At 55.3% G+C, this 27,103-nt stretch overlaps 1 protein-coding gene across 1 annotated transcript; it reads left to right on the top strand.

Moving 5' to 3' along the window:
• The first annotated feature begins 298 nt into the window (after window positions 1–298).
• PADI3 (peptidyl arginine deiminase 3) lies at window positions 299–25,655 on the top strand. The gene is made up of 16 exons (XM_059686133.1): window positions 299–390; window positions 5,916–6,096; window positions 8,054–8,126; window positions 11,730–11,791; window positions 12,963–13,080; window positions 13,428–13,553; window positions 15,060–15,238; window positions 15,445–15,548; window positions 15,640–15,751; window positions 17,449–17,556; window positions 18,698–18,849; window positions 20,372–20,516; window positions 20,603–20,705; window positions 22,000–22,079; window positions 22,695–22,820; window positions 24,493–25,655. The coding sequence occupies exons 1-16, from the start codon at window positions 299–301 to the stop codon at window positions 24,724–24,726; spliced, it is 1,995 nt and encodes a 664-aa protein (XP_059542116.1). The 3' UTR covers window positions 24,727–25,655.
• Window positions 25,656–27,103: the final 1,448 nt, after the last annotated feature.

Here is a 27,103-nt window from a genome sequence, read left to right as displayed (position 1 = left end):
CCCCGCTCCCAGGCCCTGGAGCCCGGACCAGGTACCTGTGGCGACTTGCTCCCCTTTAAAGCCAGAAATTAACTACCTCAGTGCTGGGGTGGAAGCAACAAGTTCATATGCAAATCAGGTTTCTTCCAGCCAATCCAGAGATCCTGGCTCTAGGAAGGGGCTGGGCTTCCAGGACGGCAGCCAATGAGCTAGCACCCTGGGCTGGAGGGGCAGGGCCAGGGTCTTTTAAACCACTGGCCCGGGGGCCTGTAGGTAGGCAGTGTTGGGCTTAGTGGCCCCAGCCCAGTCCGAGGCCAGCATGTCCCTGCAGAGGATCGTGCGTGTGTCCCTGGAGCACCCCACCAGTGCCGTGTGCGTGGCTGGCGTGGAGACCCTGGTGGACATTTATGGGTAAGAGCCAGAGGCCTGGGCTTTGCAGGCCCTCAGGGCTATCTCCCTGGGTCCTCCCGATGAGCTGTGTAGGGCATCTTCAGGGCTCGGGCCTGGCGTGGCTGCCTTCCCCTGAGCCTTGGCCTTGGCACACCAGCCAATCACAGGAGCTTGGGTCCTCACCTTTTGCGAGGAAAGACTCTAGCCAGGAAACTTGAAGTATGGGAGACCGAAGGTGGGTAGAGAGGCTTATACCGGCTGAGCTCTGGCCAGCGCCTTGGAGCCAGGGAGGGGGAGGGGGTGCTGGAGACACGGGGCTTGCGCATGTTCTCTGTCCGGAGGACGCTGCAGGCTGGGCTGAGAGTCTGGCTGAGCACACAGGAATAGGAAGAGACACACTGCCCCTCCCCAGACCCAGTTCCTGCCGATGAGCCTGAAAACAGAGCATCTACCTGTTTTTTCCAATTACTTATACGCAGATAGCACTTACTCAGTGCCAGGCACTGTCCTAAGACCTTCACAAGCCTCTTAAATGTAACTTTCACAACAACCATATGAGCCAAGTTCATTATTCTTCAACTTATTTGACAGGTGAGGAAACTGAGACACAGAGAGGCCAAGCCATTTGCTCAGGTCACACAGTGACTCAGCGGCCAAGTCAGGATTGAAACCCACTGGTGGTCAGGAGTCTTATGAACTTGGCTGTCCGCCACTTGAGGTGGAGGGGTCTCCTCCAGCTGTTTGAGGCCCATGCATTCTGCCCCCACCGTATGCCCATGTCCTTAAAGCCAGCGGCTGGAGACGAGACCCCACCTTCTCCCTCTCCCAGGAGGAAGAGGAGCCTTTGGGGAGGGTTTGGGGAAGTCTTCAGGGGCCCCAGCTCCTGAGGCTGAACCGGGGACACAGGTAGTCAAGGGTCTGGGAGGGGAGAAGGCAGAGCCGTGTCGTTGCTCCCATCTTACCAGCTGTGCCTGGGGTGGAGGGGCTCGCCCCAGCTGAGAACCAGTGTCCTAGATTAAAACTTAAAAATTGGAGTGAACTTAGTCAGAAGCAGAGATAGGTTGGTCCCGGGGTAGTAGGTGAGAGGGGGTGAGGAGCTGGTCATGGGAGGGAACCAAGTCTGAGCAGGCCTGGCCCAGCGAGGTCCTGGGAGCTAAAGCCGGGTTGAGGTGGGGGGGGGGGGGCGGTGAGGAGTTGGAAGGGGATTTGGTGGCTTCTGAGGAGTGGGCAGCCACAGAGACTGTTCCAGAAGTGATGAGGGAGGAGGGGTACTTGTGAGGCCGGGCACCACTGCCTTCTCCAGCACTTCATGCCCATGGGGGTGACTCATCCCCCTCCCCCCCACACCCGCCTGCCTCCTGCCCGTAGGGCAGATGTGCCCCAGGAAGCCGGGGCTAGCTCCTCCCCTGAAGAGCTTCCCTAGAGGATGGGGGACAGATTGGGGTCATGAGAGGCAAAGCAGCAGTGTCTGGGGAAATGGAGTGGGTGGGCCATGTTGGGGTTTGCAGAGGAGGCTGCGGTGGGATAGCCACAGGGTGGTAGGTGGAGCCTCCCGCACCTTCGAACTAGGGATTCTTGGGTCTCAATGACCAGCCACCCTGGTATTTCTTTTGGGTCTAGTGCAGGGGTGGGCAAACTTTTTGACTCGAGGGCCACAATGGGTTCTTAAACTGGACCAGAGGCCGGAACAAAAGCATGGATGGAGTGTTTGTGTGAACTAATATAAATTCAAAGTAAACATCATTACATAAAAGGGTACGGTCTTTTTTTTTATTTAGTTTTATTCATTTCAAACGGGCCGGATCCGGCCCGCGGGCTGTAGTTTGCCCACGGCTGGCCTAGTGTGTGCCAGGCTCGGGGACACAGAGGTGAACAGGCAGGCGTGGTCCCTGTCCTCTGAGGGGCCCACCCTGCAGTTCTGCAGAAGCTGGGTTACCTCCCGGGTGGCTGCGGAAGGGACGCCTGCCTGGCAGACAGAGGGTCAGACTCCTGGGTCAGCACGGAGTCTCTTCTGCTTGGAGAGGCCAGGACTGAGCAACCCTGACGCTTGGACTGTGGGCCAACGGGAGAAGGGGCAGTGGGCATGTGGGCATGGTGACTCAGCCCTGGCTCCGCGTTTTAGCAGCTGTCTGACCCTAGGAAAGTCGTTTTACCTGAGTCTCTGTTTCTTCCTCTGTAGGATGGAGATGATATAATAATAATGATGATGATGATAATAATATCAGCAATGACACTTACAGCCTGCTCCACCCAGTCACTGCCTGGCGCTTTGCATATGTTAACTAATTCTCTTATCAATTCTAGGAGGCGGACATGATCAGCCTCCCCATTTTATAGACGGGGAAACTGAGGCACAGAGAGGACAAGTAACTTGCCCCCATGTCACACAGCCAGTGAGGAGTGCAAAGCCAGGATGCAACCCAAACCATTTGGCCTTTTGTTCCAAGGGCTCTAGGGAAGATTGAAGGAGATTATGGGTGCAGAGCATGCAGGTGACACCTGGCATGTGGTGAACATTCAATGATGGTGACTGTCACCATGATTATCATTGTTGTCACCATATTAAGGCTTTATCCTGACCCTGTGGACAGTCTCAAGTGTCCCCAAGCCTGCTGTACACTGGGGAGCAACCTCTAAACTATATTTGGAGAAGGAGGAGATGAGAAAAGAGACCTTAGCATGGGCTGAGCCGTCAGGGGCAGGCTTCTTGGAGGAAGGGTACCAGCCAGGGCCTTGAAGGATGAGCACAGGCAAGACCATGGGGCCGCTCTATCTGAGGCAGTGGATTAAATCCTGTCTTCCTGCCTCGAGTTGAGTTGGAGATGGCCCTGACTGGGTGAGGGGGCTGTTTTCCCGAGCGGGGATTCCTGTGCTGAGCCACGCCCCCGGGGTGAACGCACAGCCAGGGCTGAGAGCCGCTGCCCTCGGTGGAAGGGCAAACAGCCCACGGCACCCCTTGTTCAGCAGAGGTGGCCTCATGGGGTGAAAAGGCTCGGGCACCTGTGGGCCAGTGGCCCTGAGGTTTGGTCCGAGCTCTGCCACTGTTCGCAGTGCCATTTGGAACAACCTCCTGCTCCTTCCTGCGCCTCGGTTTCCCCGTGTGCCCTGAAGAGCAGTGGGTTTCAAGCTCTGCTCCCAGGGGCCCCTGGGCCCCGTCCCTGATGTGACAAAGCAGCTCCCCGCTGACCGCAGCGGATTTTCACCGAGGGCTCTGACTGCCGTGCAGAGCGGGGCCTGGGAGGCGGCACTTCTCCAACTTTTCAAGATAAAAGTGTGGCCGCACTTTCCTGGGGCAGGAAGACGTGGGGTCAAGGAGGGCCAGTGATTTCTTGACCCTGGTTCTGTTGAGAGGCCAGGATCTGGGAGCCTCACTGAGGGGAGGAGCAGCTGGTACCTGGTCTCCCCGGCCCCTGGGGGCCACTCGGTGGGGACCTTGATGGTCATTTTGTCAACCTGTGTGTTTTCAGCTACAGGAACCTTTCCTGCCAGTTCCTTGGCTCGGAAAGTCTGCTTTTGTCTTCCCAGAGGTCGATGGGTTTGGGTTTGCAAGGGAGTGGGGACAGAGCTGGCCATGAGTCCTGGCTGTCCCTTACTAGCTGTGTGACAAGTCACCTGTCATCTCTGAGCCTCAGTTTCCTCATCTGCAAAGTGGGGATAATATGGCTATGGGAGCTACCTTCATCGCCATTCTCACCAATGAAGGGAAGACACGAGACCCAAGGGGAGACCTGACTAGTCTTGTTTCCCAGGACAGGGTGGGCTCACCCTGAGTCATCCCCACGTGCCCTGGGGCACCAGGCTCCAGCATTTCTGAGACAGCCCACCCTTAGCTGTGGTTCTGGCTTCACTGGGCATCAGGGTGGTTGTAAGTGCCCGTTCCAGGGCCCTGCCTGCAGTACCTCTGGTTCTGGAATCTGCTTTCACCGGGTGGGTCCGAGGCTGGGCACTGCGAGGGTGACCAGCTGTCCGTTTGCCCAAGACCTTCTAGGTTTCAGCTCTGAGAGTCCTGCACCCCAGGACACGCCTCCATCCCTGGCAACCCCCCTGCCGCACCTCACCCTCCATTCCCCGCCTCCTAGGCTGGCTGGGAGGGCGTGGTGCTGGGGGGGCCTTGGCCTGTCCTGTGCGTGGACAGCCTCGTCTGGGGAGAAACTGGGGCTCCAAGCCACACGCACCTCCTGGGGCTGGGCCGGGGGGCACGGGCTAGAGCAGGATGCTGGCAGCTCGAGGTGGCCTGGCCACTTCTGCTGACTTCCGGGAAGTGGGACACCCAGATCCTCCCGTACCTGACACAGGTCTCCTCCCATCAGCCATCCCTTTGATCTTCCTAACACACACCTTCCAGGACGGGGCATGAGCACTGCACTGGGAGCCTGGAGCCCTACCTCGCAGTCCCTTTTCTCTGAAGCCTCAGTTTTCCCAGCAGTAAAATGAGGGCACAGGTTCAGGTGACCCTGACTTTCGCTCACCCCCAGCATTTACACACGCCCACTCCTTTGATCTCCTCATCATCCCCCCTTACAGACGCGGACACTGAGGCAGCGGGAGGCCGCACCACTCCCTCCAGGTCACACGCTTAGTGAATGCGAGGCTGGCATTTGGACCCGGGTGCCCTGGCCCCAGAGTCCACAGGCTTCACCGCCTCCTAATCAAGAGCCATCGCCGGCTCCCCATGACAGAGGGGTGGGATAAAACAGCTGGTTTTGTTGATTAAACTTGACTCCCTCCGGCTCCCTGGTGAAATGTCTTCCCCTCAGGTGTGTCCTCCTGGTCTCAGTCCCCCTGCCTTCCACAGGGAAGTCTTCGCAGACACCTGGGCCCACGCTCTCAAACCGCCTCCAGCTTCCTGGGCCTTAATCTCCTTTAAGAGCCCCTCCCCCACCCTGGCGGGCAGTGTTCCAAGCCTTTCCTTCCAATGACCACATTTGAGCCCCATGATGGCCAGTGAGTTTGGCTAAGTGGGGGTCATTATCTCACTTTATAGGTGAGGTGACCGAGCGCAGGGAGGCCAGGCGACTACTCGAGGTCACCCGGCTGGTGTGCGACCCAGCCTGTCTAGTATCGGGCTCCTGCCTCTGGTCCAGGCACCACCGCTGACCCTGTGGCCCTGAGCCCCATCTGGCTGCCCTGGGCAGAGTTCTGTCCTCAGCTCCCAGTGGGACTGAAAGCTCTGGGGAGAACAGTGCCTGTGTACACAGTGGACGCCCCTCAGACAATAAGAAGATGAGCAGGCTGACTTCAAACAGGACTCCCAGACGAGCTGGAGTCCCAGCGTCAGATAACATCACAGACTTCTTAATCCCACAGTTGATGCCCGGGAAACTCACAAGGGAAATGTGAATGAACACGGAGCCTTGGAATGCAAGACTGTGTATACATGTGTGGGTGGTCGAGGCTTGACTCCCAGGAGCTTACTGGGAGGATCTGAGAGGCCTGGGGTGGTCAGGGAAGGCTTCCTGGAGGAAGCAAGGCTTTGAACCAAAGCTCAAGCATCGGAACAAGGGCTGCCCCCTCTAGCACTTCCCATGGCTCCCTGTTCTTCCCAGGTCAGTACCGGAGGGCACAGAGATGCTCCAGGTCTACGGGACCCCCGGTGTGGACGTCTACATCTCTCCCAGCATGGAGAGGGGCCGGGAGCGTGCGGACACCAGGCGGTGGCGCTATAACGCAGGGCTGGAGATCATCGTGGTCATGAACTCTCCCAGCAATGACGTCAACGACAGTCACGTGAGTGGGTCCCGTGGTCTGGGGGCAGGGCGGGGAGGCAGTGAAATAGCTTCCCTGGGCCCTCTTTTTACCCAGAGTGCAGAGTAGCGTGGTGATAAGTGCGCTTAAAGACACAAAGTGTGGCCCTAGCCAGTGTGCTCAGTGGACAGAGCATCAGCATCAAGGGTATGTACCTCGGTTGCAGGCTTGATCCCCCGCCCTGATCGGGGCGCAGGTGGGAGGCAACCAACTGCTGTGTCTCTCTCACATCGATATTTTCCTCTCTCTTCTCTCCCTCGCCCTTCCGCTCTCTCTAAAAATCAATAGAAAAAGATCCTCAGGTGAGGATGAACAAAACCATACAAACAAGAAACCCAAGCGTGTGGCCGTGGCCAGTGTTTCTAAGTGGTTAGAGCATTGGGCCCACGCACTGAAGGGCCGCAGGTTCGATTCCTGGTTGAGGGCAGGTACCTGGGGCAACCAGTCAGTGTGCCTCTCTCACATTGATGTTTCTCTCTCTCTCTCTCCTTCCCCCTCCCTCCCTTCTTCCTCTCCATTCTCTCTGAAAAGCAATGGGGAAAATATCCTCTGGTGAGGATGAACAAAAAACAAGAACAAACAACAACACACAAAGTGCGTGTCCTCTGGCAAGTCGTTCCCCCACCTGTGGGCTGAGGGCTGGTTAGGGTGTCCCTGCAGCTCTGCATGGAGGAGAGAGCAGGGAGCAGGGAGCAGGGACAGGGGAGGGATGCTCTTTCTGGTGAGACCCCTTCCCCAAGGTGACATTTCCCCAAGTCGCCTCTTCTTCCTCTAATCTACTCTCTTCCTGCCCGAGTTCCCTTCCCTCCCCTCTCTGCTCACTCAGCTAGAGGCAACTCCCTTTAACCTGCCCCAGCTGTAGGCAACATTCTGGCCCCAGGGCAGGAAACAACGTAAACTGTGGGAGAAATGGGGTGGCCCCTGAGCTTGGCACAGGCGATGCCACCTTATATGGCTGATGGGAACCAGGACTTGTCGTACAGGAGGGATGGATTTACACTCCATGTCAGGAACGATGTTTTGGAAAACTGTCCCTTTAAGAGCGCTGCCCATGAGCCCATCCAGCCCTCACCACAAGGTGGCTTTGATGCATCAGGCTCCAACTGCTCCATCGTCCTCACTGGCCCCGCCTGGGACAGTTACTGGGTGCTGGTTGTGGGCCAGGCACCACGCTGAGCATGTCACACTCGCTCCTCCCTTAATCCTCACAGCCTATAATCACTCCTGCAGGTAGGAACTGTTATTATCCACACTCTCCAGCCGAGGAAATTGAGGCCCAGAGCAGATAGGGACTTTTCCCAGGGTATTTCCTCGGCTGCATCTAGAATCTGAGCCCATACACAATGCCGCCTGCCCCCCACTTACAACAGCTGATGTTTCCTGGGCACTGTCTGTGGGATCCGTCTTTTACGTGTGTTGTTTTAGGCTGCACCATAGTCCCCTGAGCTAGGAACCTGTATGGTCCCAGTTTGCAGATGAGGAAACAGAGGTGACTGAGAAAGGTGAAGGGCTTTGGGCAAGGTCACACAACCCAGAGGTGCTGGGCTGTCTGAAGTCCAGGCCTGTCTGAGTCCCAGAGATAAAAACATTGGCTTGGAGAGTGTCCCAAACCCTGCCCGGTCTGAACTCCTCATTGTACACATGGTGGGACTGAGACTCAGAGGGGAGAGGGGCTTGCCAAAATCACACGGTCGTCATCGGCAGCACTGGGGCCCGGTCTCCATAGAATCCCTCACAAATAGGCCCATTTTACAGATGGGCCAACCGAGGCATGGACAAATAAATGGCATAGAGAAGGCTGAAGGAAGAGCTGAGTTGGTAAACTCAAGTTTAGTGCACAGAGATCTCCTCCCCTCCTTGCCAGATATTCCAAGGCCTGTCCTTTGGGGCGGGGGCTCTTGGCTTCAGCCAACATGACCCTGGGCCCCTCTCTCCGCAGGTTCAGATTTCCTACTACTCCAGACATAAGCCCCAGCCTCTGGCATACACGGTGCTCTACCTCACCTGTGTTGGTAAGTTGGGGGCCATGGTGAGGGTGTGGCCAAGGGGCGTTGGCCAAAGGCAGGATGGGAAGTGGTTGGGAATGACACTGAGAAAGGATCTTGTTACCAAAATCAATGAGTTGTATTTTTTTTAAAATAAGAAGTACACATTTAAAAAATTCAAACAAAAGAGTATATAGTTGAGCCTTAAAAAACATGGGTTTGAACTGCATGGGTCCAGTTATATATGGATTTTTTATTTTCAATTGATCTGCACAGTTCTATTGACCCATGCAGTTCAAACCTGTGTTGTTCAAGGGTCAGCTCCACGGTTGGGAATTGCTTTATCCGACACTTTATCCTCTGAGTCTGCAGAGGGCTGACTGTAGTTATATGTGTGAGGTCAGTGCCCCTCAGCTCCAAATTGACCCAAGACTCCAGGTTCCCCAGGCCCAGCACCCTTCTGAGACATGCTGTGCTTATACAAGTAGACACACACATACATGTTTATCCCCCCCCCCCCCTGTTTCATAAGCAAATGGAAGCATATATAGACATATAACTGAACCTTGCTTTTCCCAACTTCAATTTTTTGGGGACTAATTCTCCACAAACTGAAATATAAACCATGCAACTATCAGACAGGACATATAGAGTGATTAATATGTTAAAGGCTGTAGAGGAAAAGGTGGGTAACATGCATGAATATATGGGGAATTTCAGCAGAGAGATGAGAACTATAAGAAGGATTCAAATGGAAATGCTGGAAATAAAAATCCGATGAGACATGTTTTTGAGGGGTTCATAGGTAGATGTGGCACAGCTGAAGAAAGAACTGGTGAACTCGAAGACAGGGCAACAGTTACCCAACCTGGAACACAAAGAGAAAGAAAGAATGAAACAAACAAAATAACAGAACAGAGATTCAGCAGCTCTGGGCCAGTATCAAACCATCTAAATAGAGCTTTATAGGGCTGAGCTTAAATCTCATAGGGAAGAGCAAAGGGCAAGAATAGCCAAGACAATTTTGAGGAAGAACAAGAGGAAGGGATACATGGTTCCAACGGCTTTTCTCCAAGTTGTTGTACTTGAGGCAGCTGATTAAATACAGACCAGAGAACCAATAGAGAACTGGCCATAGACCCCTGCTCACGTGGATATCATGTGAGAATCAATAAACCTGGAACCATATCTTGTACTATACTGTACTGAAAAATAAATTCCAGATGGGTTAAAAATCTTTTGAAAAAAATATTTTTTTTATTGATTTCAGAGAGGAAGGGAGAAGGAGCGAGAGATAGAAACATCAATGATGAGAGAAAATCATTGATTGGCTGCCCCCTATTGGGGATCGAGCCTGCAACCCTGGGCATGTGCTGGGCATGTGCCCTTGACCGGAATCGAACCTGGGACCCGTTGGTCTGCAGGCCGACACTCTATCCACTGAGCCAAACCAGCTAAAACAGGTTAAAAATCTTAAGGTGAAATCAATATTTTAGAGCTTTTAGAAGAGAATATCTGTAAACTCAAGGTCAAGGGTATCTTTAACAAGGAAAAACAATAGCACAGATCATAAGGGGAAAGATTTATAAGTTAGGCTGTATTTAAATTCAAAACTTCTGTACAACAGAGGAATCCAACTCTGGACTGGGAGAAGAAATCTGCAATGCATATGGCTTACTTGGAGCATAGTGATTATGGAAAACTTCCATCAGTAAGAAAAAAAGACAAATGACTAGAAATAGGCGAAAAATATGAACAAGCAATTCACAGAAGAGAAAGCCCCAGTGATCAGAGCCCAGAGGAAAAGACGCTGAACTTAGGGTTGCCAGGGATGTGGAGCTGGGGAGCTCCTTGCACTATGGGTGGGAGTTTGCACCAACTATGGGTGCTACAAGCACGCGGAGAGCAATTAGCAAGAAATTTCAAAATGCTCCATCTTCTATGGAAAATGCACTTTGTAATTCTGCTGGATATTGCCAAATTGCTCTCCAAAAAGACAGTACCACTTTATATACCTGCCAGCAGCAGGTGGGAGTGCCTTGCCAGCACAGGGCGCCATCAGCCTTCTCCCTTTGTGCCAGTCAGAGAGGTTGTATCTCATGGTTGCTTTAATTCGCCTTCCTTAAGTTAGGGCTGAGGTTGGGGATCTCCCTGCCTCCCCCTCCCTGACCACACAATACACCCTTGTTCACTGGAAAATATCACACAGAAAAGTGCATAAAGCTGCATTTTTGTATTGATTCCAGAGAGGAAGGGAGAGGGAGAGAGAGATAGAAACATCAATGATGAGAGAGACTCATCCTGCAGGCCCCCCACTGGAGATCGAGCCCACAACCCTGGCATGTATCCCGACTGGGAACCAAACCGTGACCTCCTGGTTCATAGGTCAACTCTCAAGCACTGAGCCACACCGGCCAGACAATAAAGCAGCGGTTCTCAACCTGTGGGTCGCGACCCCTTTGGCGGTCGAACGACCCTTTCACAGGGGTCGCCTAAGGCCATCCTGCATATCAGATATTTACATGACGATTCATGACAGTAGCAACATGACAGTTATGAAGTAGCAACGAAAATAATTTAAGGTTGGGTCACAACATGAGGAACAGTATTTAAAGGGCCAGAAGATTGAGAACCACTGCAATAAAGCTTTATTTTATACACACACATTAATGAATAATTACAAAGCAAATGAACAGCCATCGCCCAGGTCAAGAAATAGAACATGACTAGCACCCCAGAGTCTCCCCCAAATATACCCCTCTCTGATCTCTGGCCTCCTTCCTGTAGAGGTAGCTGCAACCTTGTGATAAGTATTTTCTTGCTTTTCTTTGTGGTTTTGTCACCTGAATATGCATACCCAAATCATATAGTCTATTTTTGCCGTCCTTTGAACTTCCTATGGATGGAATCACATTGTGCATATTGTTTTTCGGGTGGGACTTCTTTTGCCCACATTCTGTTTGTGGGATACATTCATTCACTTGTTGCATGGTGGTTGGGCATCTTTTCAAGCTTAAAAATGATTTCCAATGTTTCCTTCTTCCCCCTCCCCCTCCCTCTCTCCCATGAATGCCCCGTTTGTGTTATAAAATCCCCCCCAGTTCTAGGGAGACACGCTCAGAAGGTGGGACGGAAGCTGGGATTTTAAGGGTTTGGGATGAAGGTGAGGCCCAGAGAGGCCACAGCCGGCAGATGGCGGAGCCCGGATTCACATCCACGTCTGTCTGACACCCAAGTCCAGGCTCACTGCCCCATCCCAGGGGTGTGAGACAGCTTCACACAGACCAAGAATGTCTAGGGCAACCTGAGCTCAGTGCAGGGTGTGCCCCAGACAGTGAGGCCTGTAGAGATACAGAAGAGGGAGGGATCAGGGAGGGCTTCCTGGAGGGGGCAGCATTTGTCCTGGGCTTTTACTCTGACCCTGCTTCCTCCCCAAGGCCACTGCCTTTCCCCAGCCCAGGGAGAGAGACTCCGGGTGCCCCCACCTCTGGGCAGGGTCTTCTTGGAAATTATTTCCCTTTGCCCAGCCCCAGGTGGGCCCTGAGAGCAGGAGGTAAAAGGTGAAAGTCATAGGCCTATGTTGATTTCCTGAGAACCCTGTGGTGACTTCCCTCTCCCCTTCCCTTGCAGACATCACCCTGGATTGCGACCTGGACTGTGAGGGCAGGCAGAACGGAAGCTTTGTGGACAAGGTAGGACATCTCTCCTGGGCCCATAAGGGGGCATGGAGTCTGGAACTGCCCTAGGCTGGGTTCATAGTGGCGAGGTTGTTACAGGCATCCCCCTGCCACCCAGCCGATGCCGAGGTCAGGGGAGCCAGGCATGGTGGGGATCTTCTATTTCTAGGAGAAAAGTCATTGCCAGGGATGATGAAGCACACAAGTGCTCAGCCCTGGGCTAGGTCTTGCTTCGTGGGAACTGTCTCCTGGCCTTTCCATCTAGGTTGGGGGTCAGCAAACCTTTTCTGTAAAACCAAGATAATAAATATTTTAGGCTTCACAAGCCATACAGTCTCTGTGGCGCATCTTGATTCTGCCACTGAAGTGTGAAAGAGCTATAGTCAGTGTGTAAACAAGTGCATATGACTGTGTTCCAATAAAACTTTACTTACAAACACAGGCCATGGGCCAGATTTGGTCCATGGGCCATAGTGTGCTAACTCCTTGACCTAGGTGTAAAGGGAAATCTACCAAATATGAAATGTTAGAGAACTTTGGGCTGAATTGTGGTGGCACTTCATGTAGAAGGAGTTTGGAGGAGAAGGTCAAGGTGGGCTGGGTGAGCAAGGAGGATTTTCTGGAAGCAAGTCCACTTGAGCTGGTCTCTAAAGGGATGTGAAAGGGAGGGCATTCCCGGTGGAGGGAACAGCAGGAGATAAGGCTGCAGGGAGGGACGGACTTAGAATTAGGAGGTTGCCTGTTGAGAAAGAGGACGGACAGCCACGAAAGACAGCTACCAGTTTGGACTTGATGATGTGGGCAGTGGGGAGCCATTGCTGTTTATTTTCTTTCTTGTTAAATATTTTTTATTGAGTTTAGAGAGGAAGAGAGAGATAGAAACATCAATGATGAGAGAGAATCACTGATTGGCTGCCTCCTCGTGCTCCTCACTGGGGATCGAGCCTGCAATCCAGGCAGGTGCCCTGACTGTGAGTCAAACCGCGAACTCCTGGTTCATAGGTTGATGCTCAATCACTGAGCCACACCGGCCGGGCCATTGCTGTTTCTTGAGCAGGAGGCGCTTCAGTGAGAGGGGACCTGTCCTCAGAGGGCAGGATGGGGTTGGCCAGCCGAGAGGTTGCTGGGGAGGGAGGCACAGGCTTGGTCCCATCCCCCATCACCAGCTTTGCTTTGTCATTGGCAGCGCCAGTGGGTCTGGGGGCCCGATGGGTATGGGGCCATCCTGCTAGTGAACTGTGACAGGGACGATCTGAACTGTGATGACCGGGACAACTGTGACCAGCACGTATGCTGCCTGCAAGGTGAGGGGCCCAGGGTAGCCCGTGTCCCTGGGTGTCCAGGGTCATTGCTCACCTAGTTTGTAGGGATTCCGACCCACAGGCATGGCCCTGAAGGCAGAGCTCTGGGCCAGAGGCCCAGCTCCCAGACACACCTTGATGGTTCTTCTAACCTGGCAGGTGCCCCTCGTAGCTTCCGCGGTGCCATGCACGCCCCCAGGATGGAACTCAAGAAATAAGCTTTCAAAAAAAAAAAAAAAGAAAGAAATAAGCTTTCACCTTCCTCTCCCTCCAGGGGAGCAGGGGATGCTAACATTATCTGAGCACCTACTGTGTGCCAGGCCCTTTCCCTAAATTCTCTGTCTCCACAGACCTGGAAGACATGTCCGTCATGGTCCTGCGGACCCAGGGCCCCGCTGCCCTCTTCGATGACCACAGACTCATCCTCCACACCTCCAGCTATGACGCTAAGCGGGCACGGGTCTTCCACGTCTGCGGTGAGTTCACACCTCTCCCCTGCTGCCCAGAGCCAGGGGACAGCTCTGCCCAGGCTTCCGGGTGCCCTGGGGGCCAGGGGAACAGTCAGATGCGTGAGCTCTGGACCTGGCCAGCACAGCTGTCGCCTGAGGTTGTTTTATTGGATGAATGAATTTTTAAAATGTATTTCAAGCATGTTTAGAAATGTTTGCTCTCAAAATATTTCAAACGTGCACAAAAGCAGGGAGAACAGTGTAACGAACCCCCAGAGGCCAACCCCTCAGATTCAGCAGTGATCGCTCTCCGTCCTTCTTGCTTCATCTATTCCTCGCTGTTTACCGAGGTGTTCCTCAGCCAGTCCTGGCACCACGGGCGTTGGCCCTGCCGAATTCAGTGCGCATTTCCCGGAGAAAAAAAACCATGACTATTGCTTTATGTAGCCACAATGCCATTATCGCAAGTCCAAGCAAGGATGTAAAAGACCTTTAAACAATACAAATGGACACAAGTAATAAGATGCTCACTTTTTATTTTATTTTATTTTATTTTAAATATATTTTATTGATTTTTCACAGAGAGGAAGGGAGAGAGACAGAGAGTCAGAAACATCGATGAGAGAGAAACATCGATCAGCTGCCTCCTGCACATCTCCCACTGGGGATGTGCCCGCAACCTAGGTACATGCCCTTGACTGGAATCGAACCTGGGACCCCTCAGTCCGCAGGCCGACGCTCTATCCACTGAGCCAAACCGGTTTCGGCAAGATGCTCACTTTTTAAAAAGACCAAACAATATAAAGCATCTAGAGTAAAAAATAAGAGTCCTCTATCCCTAACCCTAAACCTGACTCTTAAAATGTGTTCTCTGTTAAGGATCGGCATGTGTTCTAACTGCTCTTTCTGTATGTACTAAATGTGCCTCTGTGTGTGTGCATGTGTGCATGCGTGTGCGTGCATGTGCGTGCGTGGTGTGCATATTCTGCTTTCCAACCTGTTTCTTTCACTGAACTATATACTCGACCCCTCTTTCTGCGTATTTATCTGGTCTGCTCCACTCTTTTACCCAGCTCCATAGCATCCCGAAGCACAGAGATGCTGGGACCCACCCTGTCCCCTGGGTCATTCGGCTGCTGATTTGACAATAGGTTCATTGAGGGCAGGGACCTAGCTCATGGCTGTATCCTGAGTCCACAGCCGTGCCTCAGAGGTTCATAGTAGGTGCTCAGTAAATGTGTGTTCGATGAACATGTGAATAACCAGTGAAGACCCTTGTGTGTGTATTTTGTAGGAAAGATACCTAGAAGTGGAATCGCTGGTTAGGGGGCATCTAACACATGACTTTTTTCGATGCCGCCCCCAGCCTGGCCCACACGGCGTATTAAGCATCTTTTCCCCCTTTGCCAGTGCGAGGTGAGGCGCAGGGATTGTCTGGCCTGCATTTTGGGTGAGGCCACACAGCTCTCCTGCATCCCTCACGCTCCCCGGGCCCACCAGGGAGCCGCAGCTGCTACTCCGGTCCCCTCCCAGGTCCCGAGGACTCGTGCGAGGCCTACAGGCATGTGCTGGGCCGGGACAAGGTGTCCTACGAGGTGCCCCGCTTCCACGGGGACGAGGAGCGCTTCTTCGTGGAGGGCCTCTCCTTCCCCGACGCCGGCTTCTCGGGGCTCGTCTCCTTCCACGTCACCCTGCTGGACGACTCCAATGAGGTAGGGGTGGCCGGGCAGAGAAGCAGACAGAAAGGCTCTGTCCTGGGAGAGACGGGCACTGCTGGTGGGAAAGACCCAGACTGCCCTCCCCCCACCCCCCCAGGTCCTCTCTAGAACCTGAGATGAAGGCTTGCTCAGGGCCAGCGGGTCTGAGTGAGCCCGGCCTCTGGACCCCAGGCCCGGGCTCTGTCCTCTCTGCCTTGCAGGATTTCTCCGAGTCCCCGATCTTCACTGACACGGTCGTGTTCCGGGTGGCCCCCTGGATCATGACACCCAGCACCCTGCCGCCCCTCGAGGTGTACGTGTGCCAGTGAGTCTGGGGAACACGGGCGTCCTTCCGACCCTGGTGGCCCCCCTGGCCTGGCTCTGTCCTGAGCCACTCTGCCCGGGCTTGTCTGCAGGGTGAGGAACAACTCGCGGTTCGTGGACGCAGTGGCGGAGCTGGCCATGAAGGCCGGCTGCAAGCTGACCATCTGCCCGCAGGCCGAGAACCGAAATGACCGCTGGATCCAGGTACCACGCCGCCGGGCAGTGCCCAGCCAGGACACCAGCCCGAGGGGAGGCTGGCCCTTCTCCACCGGGTGGGGTGGGGCTAACGGGGAACACGCAGGAGGACCTGGGCGCTGGATCGCCCTCCCCGGACACCGCTCTTTCTAATTAAAGACCTAGAGCTCGCCCCCTCTCTCCAGAACTTTCTGGAGACCCAGGAACACGCTGACGCTGGATTCAACACCCATTCACCCCCAGGATCTGGGCTAGGCACTGGGTTGGCCACACACGCCCTGCCCTTAGCAGCCTGGGCCAGTGGTTCTCAACGGATGGCGATTTTGTCCCCTGAGGAATAGGGAGCCGTCGGAGGCATTTTAGATGGCCACACGGAGTGGTGATGCTACTGGCTCCTGGCCCCTACGGAAAGGAATGACCTGGCCCCAGATGTCAATAGAGCCGAGGCTGAGAAGCCCCAAGGTGGTAAAATCCCAGCTCTCACCATCTAGGTTGCGCCAGGGGCACCAGCAAAGTGCCATCTGGGTTTGCAGGAGGTGGCATCACCTCTGTCGGGGGATCAGTGATGGCCTCCAGGAGGAAGGGCATCTGGCTGGACCAGACTTGGCAAATGGATGGGTAGCGACTTGTGCCATTCAGTGAGCGCTTACTAGCCATGTGTCATTGCCATAGTGTCACTCCATCTTCTTGACAACTCCCTGTCATTTCCCACCTGAGGAGCTCTCAGGGGTGCAAATGCCCAGGGCCAAACAGCTGGTAAGGGCCATGCTGGGACTCAGGGGATGGTGGTCCTGGCCGAGGAGCAGCATGTGCAAAGGCCCAGAGGTAGGAGGCACGAGAAAGAATGTCACGTGCTCACTTTGGCCAGGGCCAAGGTTCTGTCAAGGGGAAGAGTTGAGGAGGGAGACCTTGACTGCCAGGCTAGGAGCTGTCATGGCTGGAGGTTCACCCAATGAACCAAATTTATCTAATGAGACAAGTTGGATTGGATTCTGGCTGTGCTGCTGACTGGCTGTGCACCCTTGGACAAATAACTAGACCTCTCTGTTCCTTGCTTTCTGCTTTCCTCGTCTGTAACACGGGGTAACAATAGTGCCTCCATATAGGCGTGTCAGGGGGATTAATGGAGTTAATATCCATCAAGAGCTGAGGGCAGGGCACATAACAGTGAGCTTCTCATTGGGTTTGTAGGTTGTCTATGCTGGGCTATCTTTGCCTCCAGGACCAGAGTGGTCAGAATTGGCCCAGACACGTTGATGAGTCTGAGAAGGAGGCAGATCTGTATCTCCTCAGGTCCGCTCAGCCCTGTCTAGCAGTCAACCCTTCATGACCGCGTGTGGAGGCCAGAGGTGCTGGCTGACGCCCAGCGCCTTCCTTGTCCAACTCGGGCCACCCTGAGTCCTTCTCTGTGTCCACTCTGCCCTGACCCAGCACGGGGACACCCCTAAGGTCATGTCCATGTTCTTATTCATTCCTGGCCTTTCTTGCTGTGTGACCCTAGGCAACTGCACTCCCTCTCTGAGCCTCTAGCACCTCCTACAGCCCTCAGGCATCACAACCGACCCCCCCCCCGCCTCCTTCACCCCCAAGGGCAGAGTTCCCCAAGGCAGAGAACGCCCGTGCGCAGTCTCCCCTGACGTGCCCTGTGTCAAGCAAGCGTGGGAAGTTGTTGGCTGTCCCCAGCTGGGCGTCTCTCTCGTTCGCAGGACGAGATGGAGCTGGGCTACGTCCAGGCGCCGCACAAGACCTTCCCGGTGGTCTTCGACTCCCCCAGGAATGGGGAGCTGCAGGACTTCCCTTACAAGAGAATCCTGGTGAGTGGTCCAGGGGCAGCCCAGCCCTGAGGGTGCATGGACATGACTCCGAGGGCCGCACCGGGGTGTGGAGGACAGGGGCAGCGCCGGGAACCACGATCTCTAACAGCAGGAGTAGCGTTGCCAGGTAACATATAGGCGATGCCCAGTTAACTTTGGGTTTCAGATAAGCAGTGAGTATTTTTTGGTGAAAGTATATCCCCAGCATTGCATGGGACGTACTTACACTAAAATATATTTGTCGTACGTCTGGGGTTCAGATGTCACTGGGCATCCTGTGTTTTTATTTGCTCTGTCTGGCAGGGGGAGCAGGCCAGTGCAGCTGCTAAGAACACAGGTTTTGGTGTCAGAACAACTCGGCTCTGCCACTCACATGCTGTGTGACCTTGCCCGAGTCACTTTCCCTCTCTGAGCCTCTGTTTCCTCATCAGTGGAACTGATATGCTAGCCCTGGCCTCACAGGTGTTCTCTGTCTATGCAGAGGGAGCCTGCTGGTGTTGTTGGTAATAGGGTAACCGTGAGGATGATGGGTGCTGACCAGGATCTCCTCGAGGAAGGAGAGGAGATTCCATTGGTGCCTAGAGAATGGGGGCCCCTCCAACCCCCGCACTGGATCACACAGGTGGTAGGGCCTCTCACCTCTTAACATCCTTCTGAGAGGTGGCCTGGGAAGCTCTCTCCTCTTCCACAGATGAAAGGCTGAGGCTCACAAAGCCATCACCAGCCTCGTGGTCCTCAGAGACAGGCCACTCTAGAGCAGCCAGATGCCTGCCCTGGGGCTGGACTCGGCAGAAAGTCTGTGCAGAGTAAGGGGGTGGCCATGGCCTCGGGCTCTGTGTCTAATGGGTGGTGCAGGAGCAGCCAGGGCCCTCTCTGTTGTCCCCCTGTGACCATGGGGAATGACATGCTCTCACATGGCAGCCGGGCCAGAGGGCCTGTGTGTGTCCCAACCTTGGCCCTTGTGCATACCTGAAATATTGACTAGATCCGATCCCAGTCTTTGACTCAGTATTTCCATCTGAAGAATGGGCAGCCACCCCTGCCCCGCCTTTAAGGAATTTGGAACCCAGAAAGTTGCTTCAAGCTCTTCATGATGGCCGTCTGCCCCCCTCAGCCACCCTGACTCAGTTTCTCCTATCAGGGTCCAGATTTCGGCTATGTGACTCGGGAGCCGCAAGACAGCTCTGTGTGTGGCCTGGACTCCTTCGGAAACCTGGAGGTCAGCCCCCCAGTGGTGGCCAACGGGAAAGAGTACCCCCTGGGGAGGATCCTCATTGGGGGCAACCTGCCTGGGTGAGAGAGGAGCAGGGAGGGGTGTTGCTGGGATGGAGGCTGAGGGTGGGGGTGGTGATGGTGGCTGGGGGTGAGGTGCTATTTCACTCCTCACAGAGAACCAGAAAGGAGTGATAAAACTGTAGTCCTGGACACAGGGGGAGGTGCGGCGGGGAGGCCGTGGGCTGTTCACCAGACACTGTCCACAATTATCAGGTAATTGAGCAGGGCCCCAAGAGGTCATTCAGCCCTTGTATTTTACAAGTGGGCTCAGAGAGGGTGAGTGACCTGGGAAGGTAACACAGAATGCAAAGTTATAACTAGACTTAGGTCTTCCCATTCAGAAAATAAATAGATGTTGCTACCAATTAAAAAAGAAGAAAAAGCTCTAAGTCTCAACAGTCCTGGGAGAAACTGCATTTAAGTCAGAGCTTGTTTATACTATGATGTAAATGACTAATATCAAATCTTTTCCTGAGAGCAGGAGAAGGGAGATATAAGGACATGAAAATTGAAATGGCAGTAACACATACAGAATAACAGATTGTTTTATTTAAAAGTAACACCTGGGTACCAATGGAAAAGAGAAGGGATTATGTGATAACTAGAGGCCTGGTGCACGGATTCATGCACCGGTGGGGTCCCTCGGCCTGGCCTGCAGGGATTGAGCCAAAACCAGCTCTCCGACATCCCCCGAGGGGTCTCACATTGCAAGAGGGTACAGGCCAGGCCGAGGGACCCCACTGGTGCATGATCGGGGCCTGGGGAGGGACCGCGGGAAGGCTCTAGGGTGTCTCTGGCCCTTCTCACCCAGTCTCGATTGGCCGGACCCCAGCAGCAATCTAACCTACCGGTTGGAGCATCTGCCCCCTGGTGGTCAGTGTGGGTCATAGCAACTGGTCAAACGGTGGAACAGTCAGATATTTAGCATATTAGGCTTTTATTATATAGGATGGTCGTTAGCTACGCAATAGACCAACACATAGAGTGAACCCAAACATATGATCCCTCAGAAAGAGGAAGTTAGACCCTTTTTCAGAAGGCAAAGAACGGGATTTAAATTCACAACCGTAAAATGCTGGGGCCATAAGGCCCCTCAAGGGTGATCTTGCCCACCTCTCTCCCCACTGATGTGCAGAGCGTGAGGCTGCAGTGAGAGAAATGTAAGACAAACGCAAGGAAGGACCACCAGCCATGGGGGGTGGAATGTAGGGGTGAAGTCAGTCTCTTGGAGAATGTGAGGATGGGGTGCAAAGGCGGTTCTGAGGATTTGCCTGGGTGGCGAGCCCTGGTGTGAGGACCTGTCCTGTGTGCCTCCTGGAGAACTCACCTTGGGGTCAAACTTGGGATCACATGCTGTATGTATGTATGTATGCATGCATGTAAGCATGTATGTGTGTATGCATGTATGTATTTTCCTGCTTACAAAGGCAATGCATGCTTTTTGGTAGATATTGCAGATACCTTGAACTCTGTCTTTCCATTTCTGCATAGATTTTTTTTTAGTTAAGCAACCCCTTTTTTTAAACCCCTTGGGCCCCAGGTCAAGTGGCCGCAGGGTCACCCAGGTGGTGCGGGACTTCCTCCACGCGCAGAGGGTGCAGCCCCCCGTGGAGCTCTTTGTGGACTGGTTGGCCGTGGGCCACGTGGATGAGTTTCTGAGCTTCGTCCCGGCCCCCGATGGGAAGGTAAGGACTTGGTGACATGACTGTTGGCGCCTGGGCAGGGGATGAGCTCCAGGGCCCATGCTGAGGAGTCTGCCCTCTCCACGCAGGGCTTCCGGATGCTCCTGGCCAGCCCCGGCGCCTGCTTCAAGCTCTTCCAGGAAAAACGGAAGGGGGGCTACGGCAGGGCCCTGCTGTTCGAAGGGGTTGTTGGTGGGTACCCCTGTCCCTCATCACAGCCTTCCACCCCTCCACCGAAAGCAAGACACCTTGTGACTTGAGAGAGGGATGGCAAATGTTAAAGCGGGGCTGTCCCTCCCGCCCCGCCCCCCCCCCCCACTCCGATTCAGGAGCCCTCACCCCTGCCACTGCTCGCCCTGCTCCTCCAGCCACCATGGGCCACCGTGGGGACAGAGCTGGCAGGACAGCTGGTGGACGATGGGCTTCGGATGGGCAGGGACAGAGTGCAGACAGGGCCAGCCTCATGGGCATGTGACCAGGGTCGCCCCACAGGGCCCTCTGCTCAGAGGGTCCCTCCCTTGAGGTTGAATGCTCGGCCGCCACTGTCTTGAAATTCTTAATAATTCGTGTTTTGTGAGTGAAATCCCATGGATCGATGGAGCACCTAATGGGGGCTTGGAGCCTGGGCTCAATTACCGTCTCCTGCCACCTCCCAGAGCTAAGCCCCTTCTGCCAACTCCTCTGCTCCTTAGAGTCCAGCCCCAGGCTCCCCCTCCCCATCCCTGCCAGGTGACTGCTGCCACCGGCCAACCCTGTGGGATCCTGGGTGTGGGAGGGTTGGGCACATGTCCCCTCAGCAACTGGGGGAGGGGCTGGCCCCAGGCGTCCCTGTCCTGGACTGGCAGCTCCATGGGGCACAGGGCGGGGGACAATAATGCGTGCCTGGCGGGGTTGCAGCGAGGGTTAAATGAGGCACCAAAGGTAGAGCTCTGACCCCAGGTAAGAGCTGGATAAATAGCAGCTGTGAGGATTGTGCGCTGCTGGCTCTAACCTCCCCTGCCCTGTCCAGCCCTGTCTCCTCGGGCACCCCATCCAGCAGGCAGGAAAGCCAGGCCCTGGGGAGCTCCATGCTTCACCCCTTGGAGGGCAGGGGCAGGGTGCAGCGGTGGGCAGGTGGGTGGCCCAGCCGTGCCCCTCCATGAGACCAACGACGAGGAATCATCACCCAGCGCCCTGCGGGGAGGGGGTTTGTAAATTTCCAGTTTTAGGCATTACCACTTCCGATGAACTCATGTAAAGGTCTGAGTTCCTAGCGCCGTGATCCCCGGCCCCTCCCACCCTCCCACACCCAGACTTGCCCCGTGGCCAAGCTGAGCTCGGCTGGCTGGTGGCTACCAGCCAGAAAGGCCGGAGAGATGCTGACTCTGCCAGACCAGTAGCTGCGCACCTGGCCCCTGCCTGGCTGCTTCCCAGAGCAGGGCCCTCACGGCTGGCGTTGTTCCTGCCCCTCCCCCTCCCCCCCCCCCCCCCCCTCTCGCCTTCACAGGTAACAACCGGGTCAACACCATCTCCATCAACCAGGTCCTCTCCAATGAAAACCTCATCAGCTACAATAAGTTCGTGCAGGTACAGTGTCCCCATTGGCAGAACCCAACCGGAAGCCAGTGGCACGGGAGACCTGATTCTCCAGGATGGCCTCCCGGGGCATGGAACAGAGGTGGACAGCGTGTCTGCAAGGACAAAGGGTTCTCCTGGGCCCTGCAGGCACAGATGCCACGATGGGGTTGGACAGCAAGGCTTGTGTCAGGGACAATGCCTGTACCAGGAGAAGAGGGGCTGGGGGAGACGGAGGGCCGGCCCTGAGTGCAGGAGGGGCTGGGGGAGACGGAGGGGCCTGCCCTGAGTGCAGGAGGAGGCAGGCAGGCTGAGAGATAGACACTGGGGAGTCTCCATGGTGTTCAGATCATGAGACTGAAGGAGTTCCCTGAGGAGGGAAGGGTCTAGCGAAGGAAGAGGGGCAAGGATGGAACACTCTGGAACGCTCTCGTGTTGAGCCCGCGAGTGGGACAGGACTGTGAGGAGGGGGACACAGGACAGTATATTTGACGAAGGGGTGCAAAGATAAGGTTCATGTGGAGAGTTGATCCACTGGCACCTGGGCAGCCCGCCTCTCCTTAACCAGACATGACCCCTGGGGCCATGGCAGGGGCTCCCCAACTCTGCCTCCCCCGCCCCCCCCAGAGCTGCATCGACTGGAACCGGGAGGTGCTGAAGCGGGAGCTGGGCCTGACGGAGCGGGACATCGTGGACATCCCCCAGCTGTTCAGGACCGAGAGGAGAAAGGCGGTGGCCTTCTTCCCTGACTTGGTGAGGCCGCCCGTGACCTAAGGTTTCTTCCGGTCGGGCGTCTAGCCTCCCCTCTGCGGAGGGGCGCGCTGCTTGGTCGCTGCCATGGTTGGGGTTGGGGTTGGGGTTGGGGTTGGGGTGGCGGAGAGCAGCAGGGTCCCATCATGGCCGGCAGAAGGCCTGCTAGTTGGCTGATGGTCATGGTCACTACAGATGCTCACTGGCCATGCCCCTTGCTCAAGGGCCACCAGGGAAGGGCCCCGCCCTGCTCCCAGGGACCCCCTTGTATTTGCGGAGTGAACGGATGGGTACCTGAGGAGGTGTGTGTAAAGCCCGCGGCATCAGCTGGGCCGGGGTCCCATTCTGCTCCTTGTCGCGGCTCACAGCGCTTCATCCATCCCCCACACATTCGGACACCCTGTGGGAGAGGCAAAAATGATGTAGGCTGCTCCCTGCTCTCACAGAGCTCCCAAGCTAATCCCGAGACGGGAAATCCCCCCTCTCTGAGGACCTGTCCCAATGATCTATCTTGGATGATAAAGTGATGTGGCCGTTCAGAGGTTGGACAAAGCACTTGCAGCCTAAGAGGCAGGACTGAAAATCCAAGAAGGCTTCATGGAAGAAGTGGCCTTTGGTTGAGCCTTAAGGCCACTTGTATCTGGAATGCCTGGACCACTGGGGCTCCACCCAGGGGTTCTGATTCAGCGGGTCTGAGGCAGGGCCTAGACACTGCTACCTTTCCAACCAGGACCCAGGTGCCACCCATGCTGCTATCTGAGGACCGCACATTGAGTAGCACTGCTGGAGGTCAGCCAGCTCCCCTCCCCCTCCCTCCTCTCCCCTCCGCCTCTCCCTCTCTGACCTCCACCCCCATCCTCCAGAGAAGCACAACTTTCCCATCATCAGAGCCTCGCAGAGAAAGCCTGTCCACATCACCATTGCTTCATCCCCTTTCCTTCCTCTTCCTGCCTTTTTGCTTTCCTCCATTTCCCCACCGGCAAGGCCTCTCATCACTCTCCTTCCTTCCTGCACGTTCAGGGCGGCCTTGCAGTTGTGTATGTGCTCCCAGAGCTTGTGCACAGGTTCAGACGCTTGTGTTTGCGGGAAACAGAGGGCCACCCGAGCCAGCCTCAGCCAGAGAGGACGGTGTCATACCAGGACACCTGGAGCCACCTCTTACCTCTGCGTCCATTTCCATCACTCATCCCCTCCCTCTTCCTTCCTCTCCCCGCCTCCAGCGTGGCTGCCTTTGCCTCTCTGCCCCTGGGGATGAGTATGAGCAGGACCACGCACTAGAGATACAGGCACAGAGATTGGCTTGACTCCTGCCACATCAGCTTCAAATGTCCGAGAGAGAGAATCTGATGGGCCCCGCTTGGCTCAGGTGTCTGCCTTGACCCACAGGCTAGGAGGTGGGAGTCGGTAGCACAAGTATGGAAGCCACCACAGTCCCCAATAAGAAGAGCAGTTACCAGAGAAATTAGTGACTGTGAGCGGGCAGATGCTCCATGGGGATGCACAGCTGGCTAGGGTTCCCGCCAGCCCATGTTCCTCTCCCGTTTCTTCAAAGGGCAAGTAGCGATTTTCAAGGTTGTCTCAAAGACAAATTCAGGTCCTACCAGGTCTAGGGAAGGTGTTGGGGTAGGAGCCAAGGATGAACTGCCGCCCCTGACCTGACCTCCCCGCTCTGCAGGTGAACATGCTGGTGCTGGGCAAGTACCTGGGCATCCCCAAGCCCTTCGGGCCCATCATCAACGGCCGCTGCTGCCTGGAGGAGAAGGTGCGGTCGCTGCTGGAGCCGCTGGGCCTCCACTGCACCTTCATCGACGACTTCACCCCGTACCACATGCTGCATGGGGAGGTGCACTGCGGGACCAATGTGCGCCGCCAGCCCTTCTCCTTCAAGTGGTGGCACATGGTGCCCTGAGCCTGGCCCCCGGGGGCCCTCTCCCCCCGGGGTGGGACATGGGCCGGGGTGATGGAGACTGAGACAGGCCCCTAAGGAAGTGTCAGGAGAGCCCAAGTGTCCAGCGGGAATGCCGAGCAGGACCGCCCCTCTCCGAAGCCGTTTTCCTGCAAGTGTCCGCGCCTCACCAGCAGCCCATTTGGTTCTCGGTTTGATGCCTCCTGGCCTTCCAAAGAGACCTCATTTCTTGTGGCCTCTCACGCAGATCAACGCGGCCCATGGGGACTCCTCCACACATCCCCACCCCCAAAGCCTTCCCGTGGAGCCAACTTCTCTTTGGGGTCTAGAAACATCCAGGCATCTCACCTGCCCTTTGGCCTGTGTGTCCGATGGAGGCAGGGCCCATGACTCCGCTCTGGTCTGATTGCCTCTCTCTCTCTGCAAGGGACCAGCCCCAAAGTCAGTTCTTCCCCCAGCGGAGAGATTCCGCCCATAGCCTCACCCGCAGAGAAGACGCTGGGGGCCCACGCACTTGAGGGGGGACCACCACTCCCACTGCCAAGCTCCTGACCAGATCTTGAACTCTACCCCACCCAGTGCCCAACATAAGCTTTCTCGTCGTAGGAGCTCTAGGTGTGGGCGGAAGAAATGATAGTTGTCCCTTAGCTTTATAAACTCCCCATCATCTGCCATCCAGAAATCCAACTTTGTGCACAAACCTCCTGGGATTTCTTGGAGATGAAAGCGTCTGGGGAATTCCTGGAGATTGGGAGGACTGTGGGTGCCGGGGTGAAACATCCTTCCTAACGCATAGGTGCTTCGTTGGCCCGGGGACCTCGCTCTGCAGGTGGGGACACCCCCGGCAGGATTTAGCCCTGCTATGCCTCAGAAGGGGCCGACAGGGGTCCAACCCATAGAGACAGCGCTGGGAATGAACCCTCTGAGTGCAGGGGGAGCGGGAGAGAGTGGTGGTTTTCTCCAGATGTGTGTCAGTTACACATGTGTTCTGTATTGTCCAGCTGTGTTTCCATCACCGGCTAATAAACCTACAGAAGCATAAATGGTTTGCGTCTCATTTTGGCCCTTCTCTGGGGTTAGAACAGGACAGTAAGAACAGTTGCCTGCAGCTGAAGCATTGGCCTGCCTGGGCCCCAAGAATTTGGGGCGCTAAACCCAGGTTTTAGGAAGACTACTAGTATGAGACTGCTCTGCCTTGGCCACAGGATGGGTAGGGCTGGCATGGACACATCAATGCAAGCGCAGGGGTCAGACGCTAGGCTGCAGGACCAAGGGAGCATGGCAGGGCAAGGGACTGGGCTGTGGCCGGAAGGTTGCGTTGTGAGTGTGGCAACGGGGGAAGCTGATGTGTGTGGCGCATGGGGCAACCTGCCTCGGGCCTGGGCAGCTTCCCCTTCCTGCCCTGGGGAGGCCTCAGGAGCCCCTAAAAGGCCAGGCAAGCTTGCTACAGAACCGCAGGAAATCACTGCCTCTGCCATCACCGCCCCAATAGCTTTATCCACTCCCCATCGGGCTGCCAGTCAGAAATCTGGCTTTGAACAAAAACCTCCTGGAGTTTCTTGGAGATGAAAGTATCTGGGGGATTCTGGGAGATTGGGAAGACTGTGGGCAGGGAAGTAAGAACAGTTGGCCCTGGGATGGGCGGGATGGGCTCGGCCATGTCCAGGCGCTCTGCCCATACACCACAGGCTCTAGGTGAAGCAACATGGCACAAGGGAAAGGTCATGTGCCTCAGAGTCCAATGGTCCCGTGCTGAACTGGTACTCTCAGCTGTGCACTTAACCCCTCTGAGCCTCAGTTTTCTCCTCTGCAAAATGGGCATCATTGTGCCTGCCCCACAGAACTTGCATGGGGTTTAAGTGACATGATTTAAGCGCCTGGCACATAGTAGGTGCTCCATAAATGATGACTATTGCTATGTAACACCCCCCAGACCCTCCTCTAGCCACTGCTCTTTAGATAAATTCCTAATTCCTGCATTCTAATCGGGGACAAAGGTCCTGTGAGATCCAGAGGTCAGATGTGGAAGGGAAGGAAGGGAAGACTGTCCTGGCAACTTTCAGATTGCATCCTGCTGGTCTCGGCTTTAAGAGATGGATCAGGGAGGAGGCTCCACCCAGGCAGGAAGCAAAGGCCTGTCTTTCTTGTGAGGATTTACAGCTCTGGGTGGCACGGGGCCTGCCTGACTCACACTTTATTCAGAATTAGGAATAAGTGACTGCAGGGCCGTGGAAGGAGGTTGCCCAACGCTGGTCTCCTGCACCTTGGCCGGCGGCCGCAGAGGGCGGGGGTGTCAGGCTGGGGCGGCTGGGATGGCTGGGGCTCAGGGCCGATGGCAGGAAAGGAATTCTGGATGACACACAGAGCCTGTGAAAACAGT

This window comes from Myotis daubentonii, chromosome 3, assembly GCF_963259705.1.
Source record: "Myotis daubentonii chromosome 3, mMyoDau2.1, whole genome shotgun sequence".
Classification (NCBI taxonomy): domain Eukaryota; kingdom Metazoa; phylum Chordata; class Mammalia; order Chiroptera; family Vespertilionidae; genus Myotis; species Myotis daubentonii.
This window is presented reverse-complemented; position numbering and strand designations above follow the sequence as displayed.

Excerpts from the sequence above, each read along its gene's own strand:
- PADI3 (XM_059686133.1), top strand. The coding sequence starts at position 299 with ATGTCCCTGCAGAGGATCGTGCGTGTGTCCCTGGAGCACCCCACCAGT. Across the intron at positions 15,239-15,444 it reads TGCTGGACGACTCCAATGAG|GATTTCTCCGAGTCCCCGAT; the intron begins GTAGGGGTGGCC and ends TCTGCCTTGCAG. Across the intron at positions 20,517-20,602 it reads TCCCGGCCCCCGATGGGAAG|GGCTTCCGGATGCTCCTGGC; the intron begins GTAAGGACTTGG and ends CTCTCCACGCAG.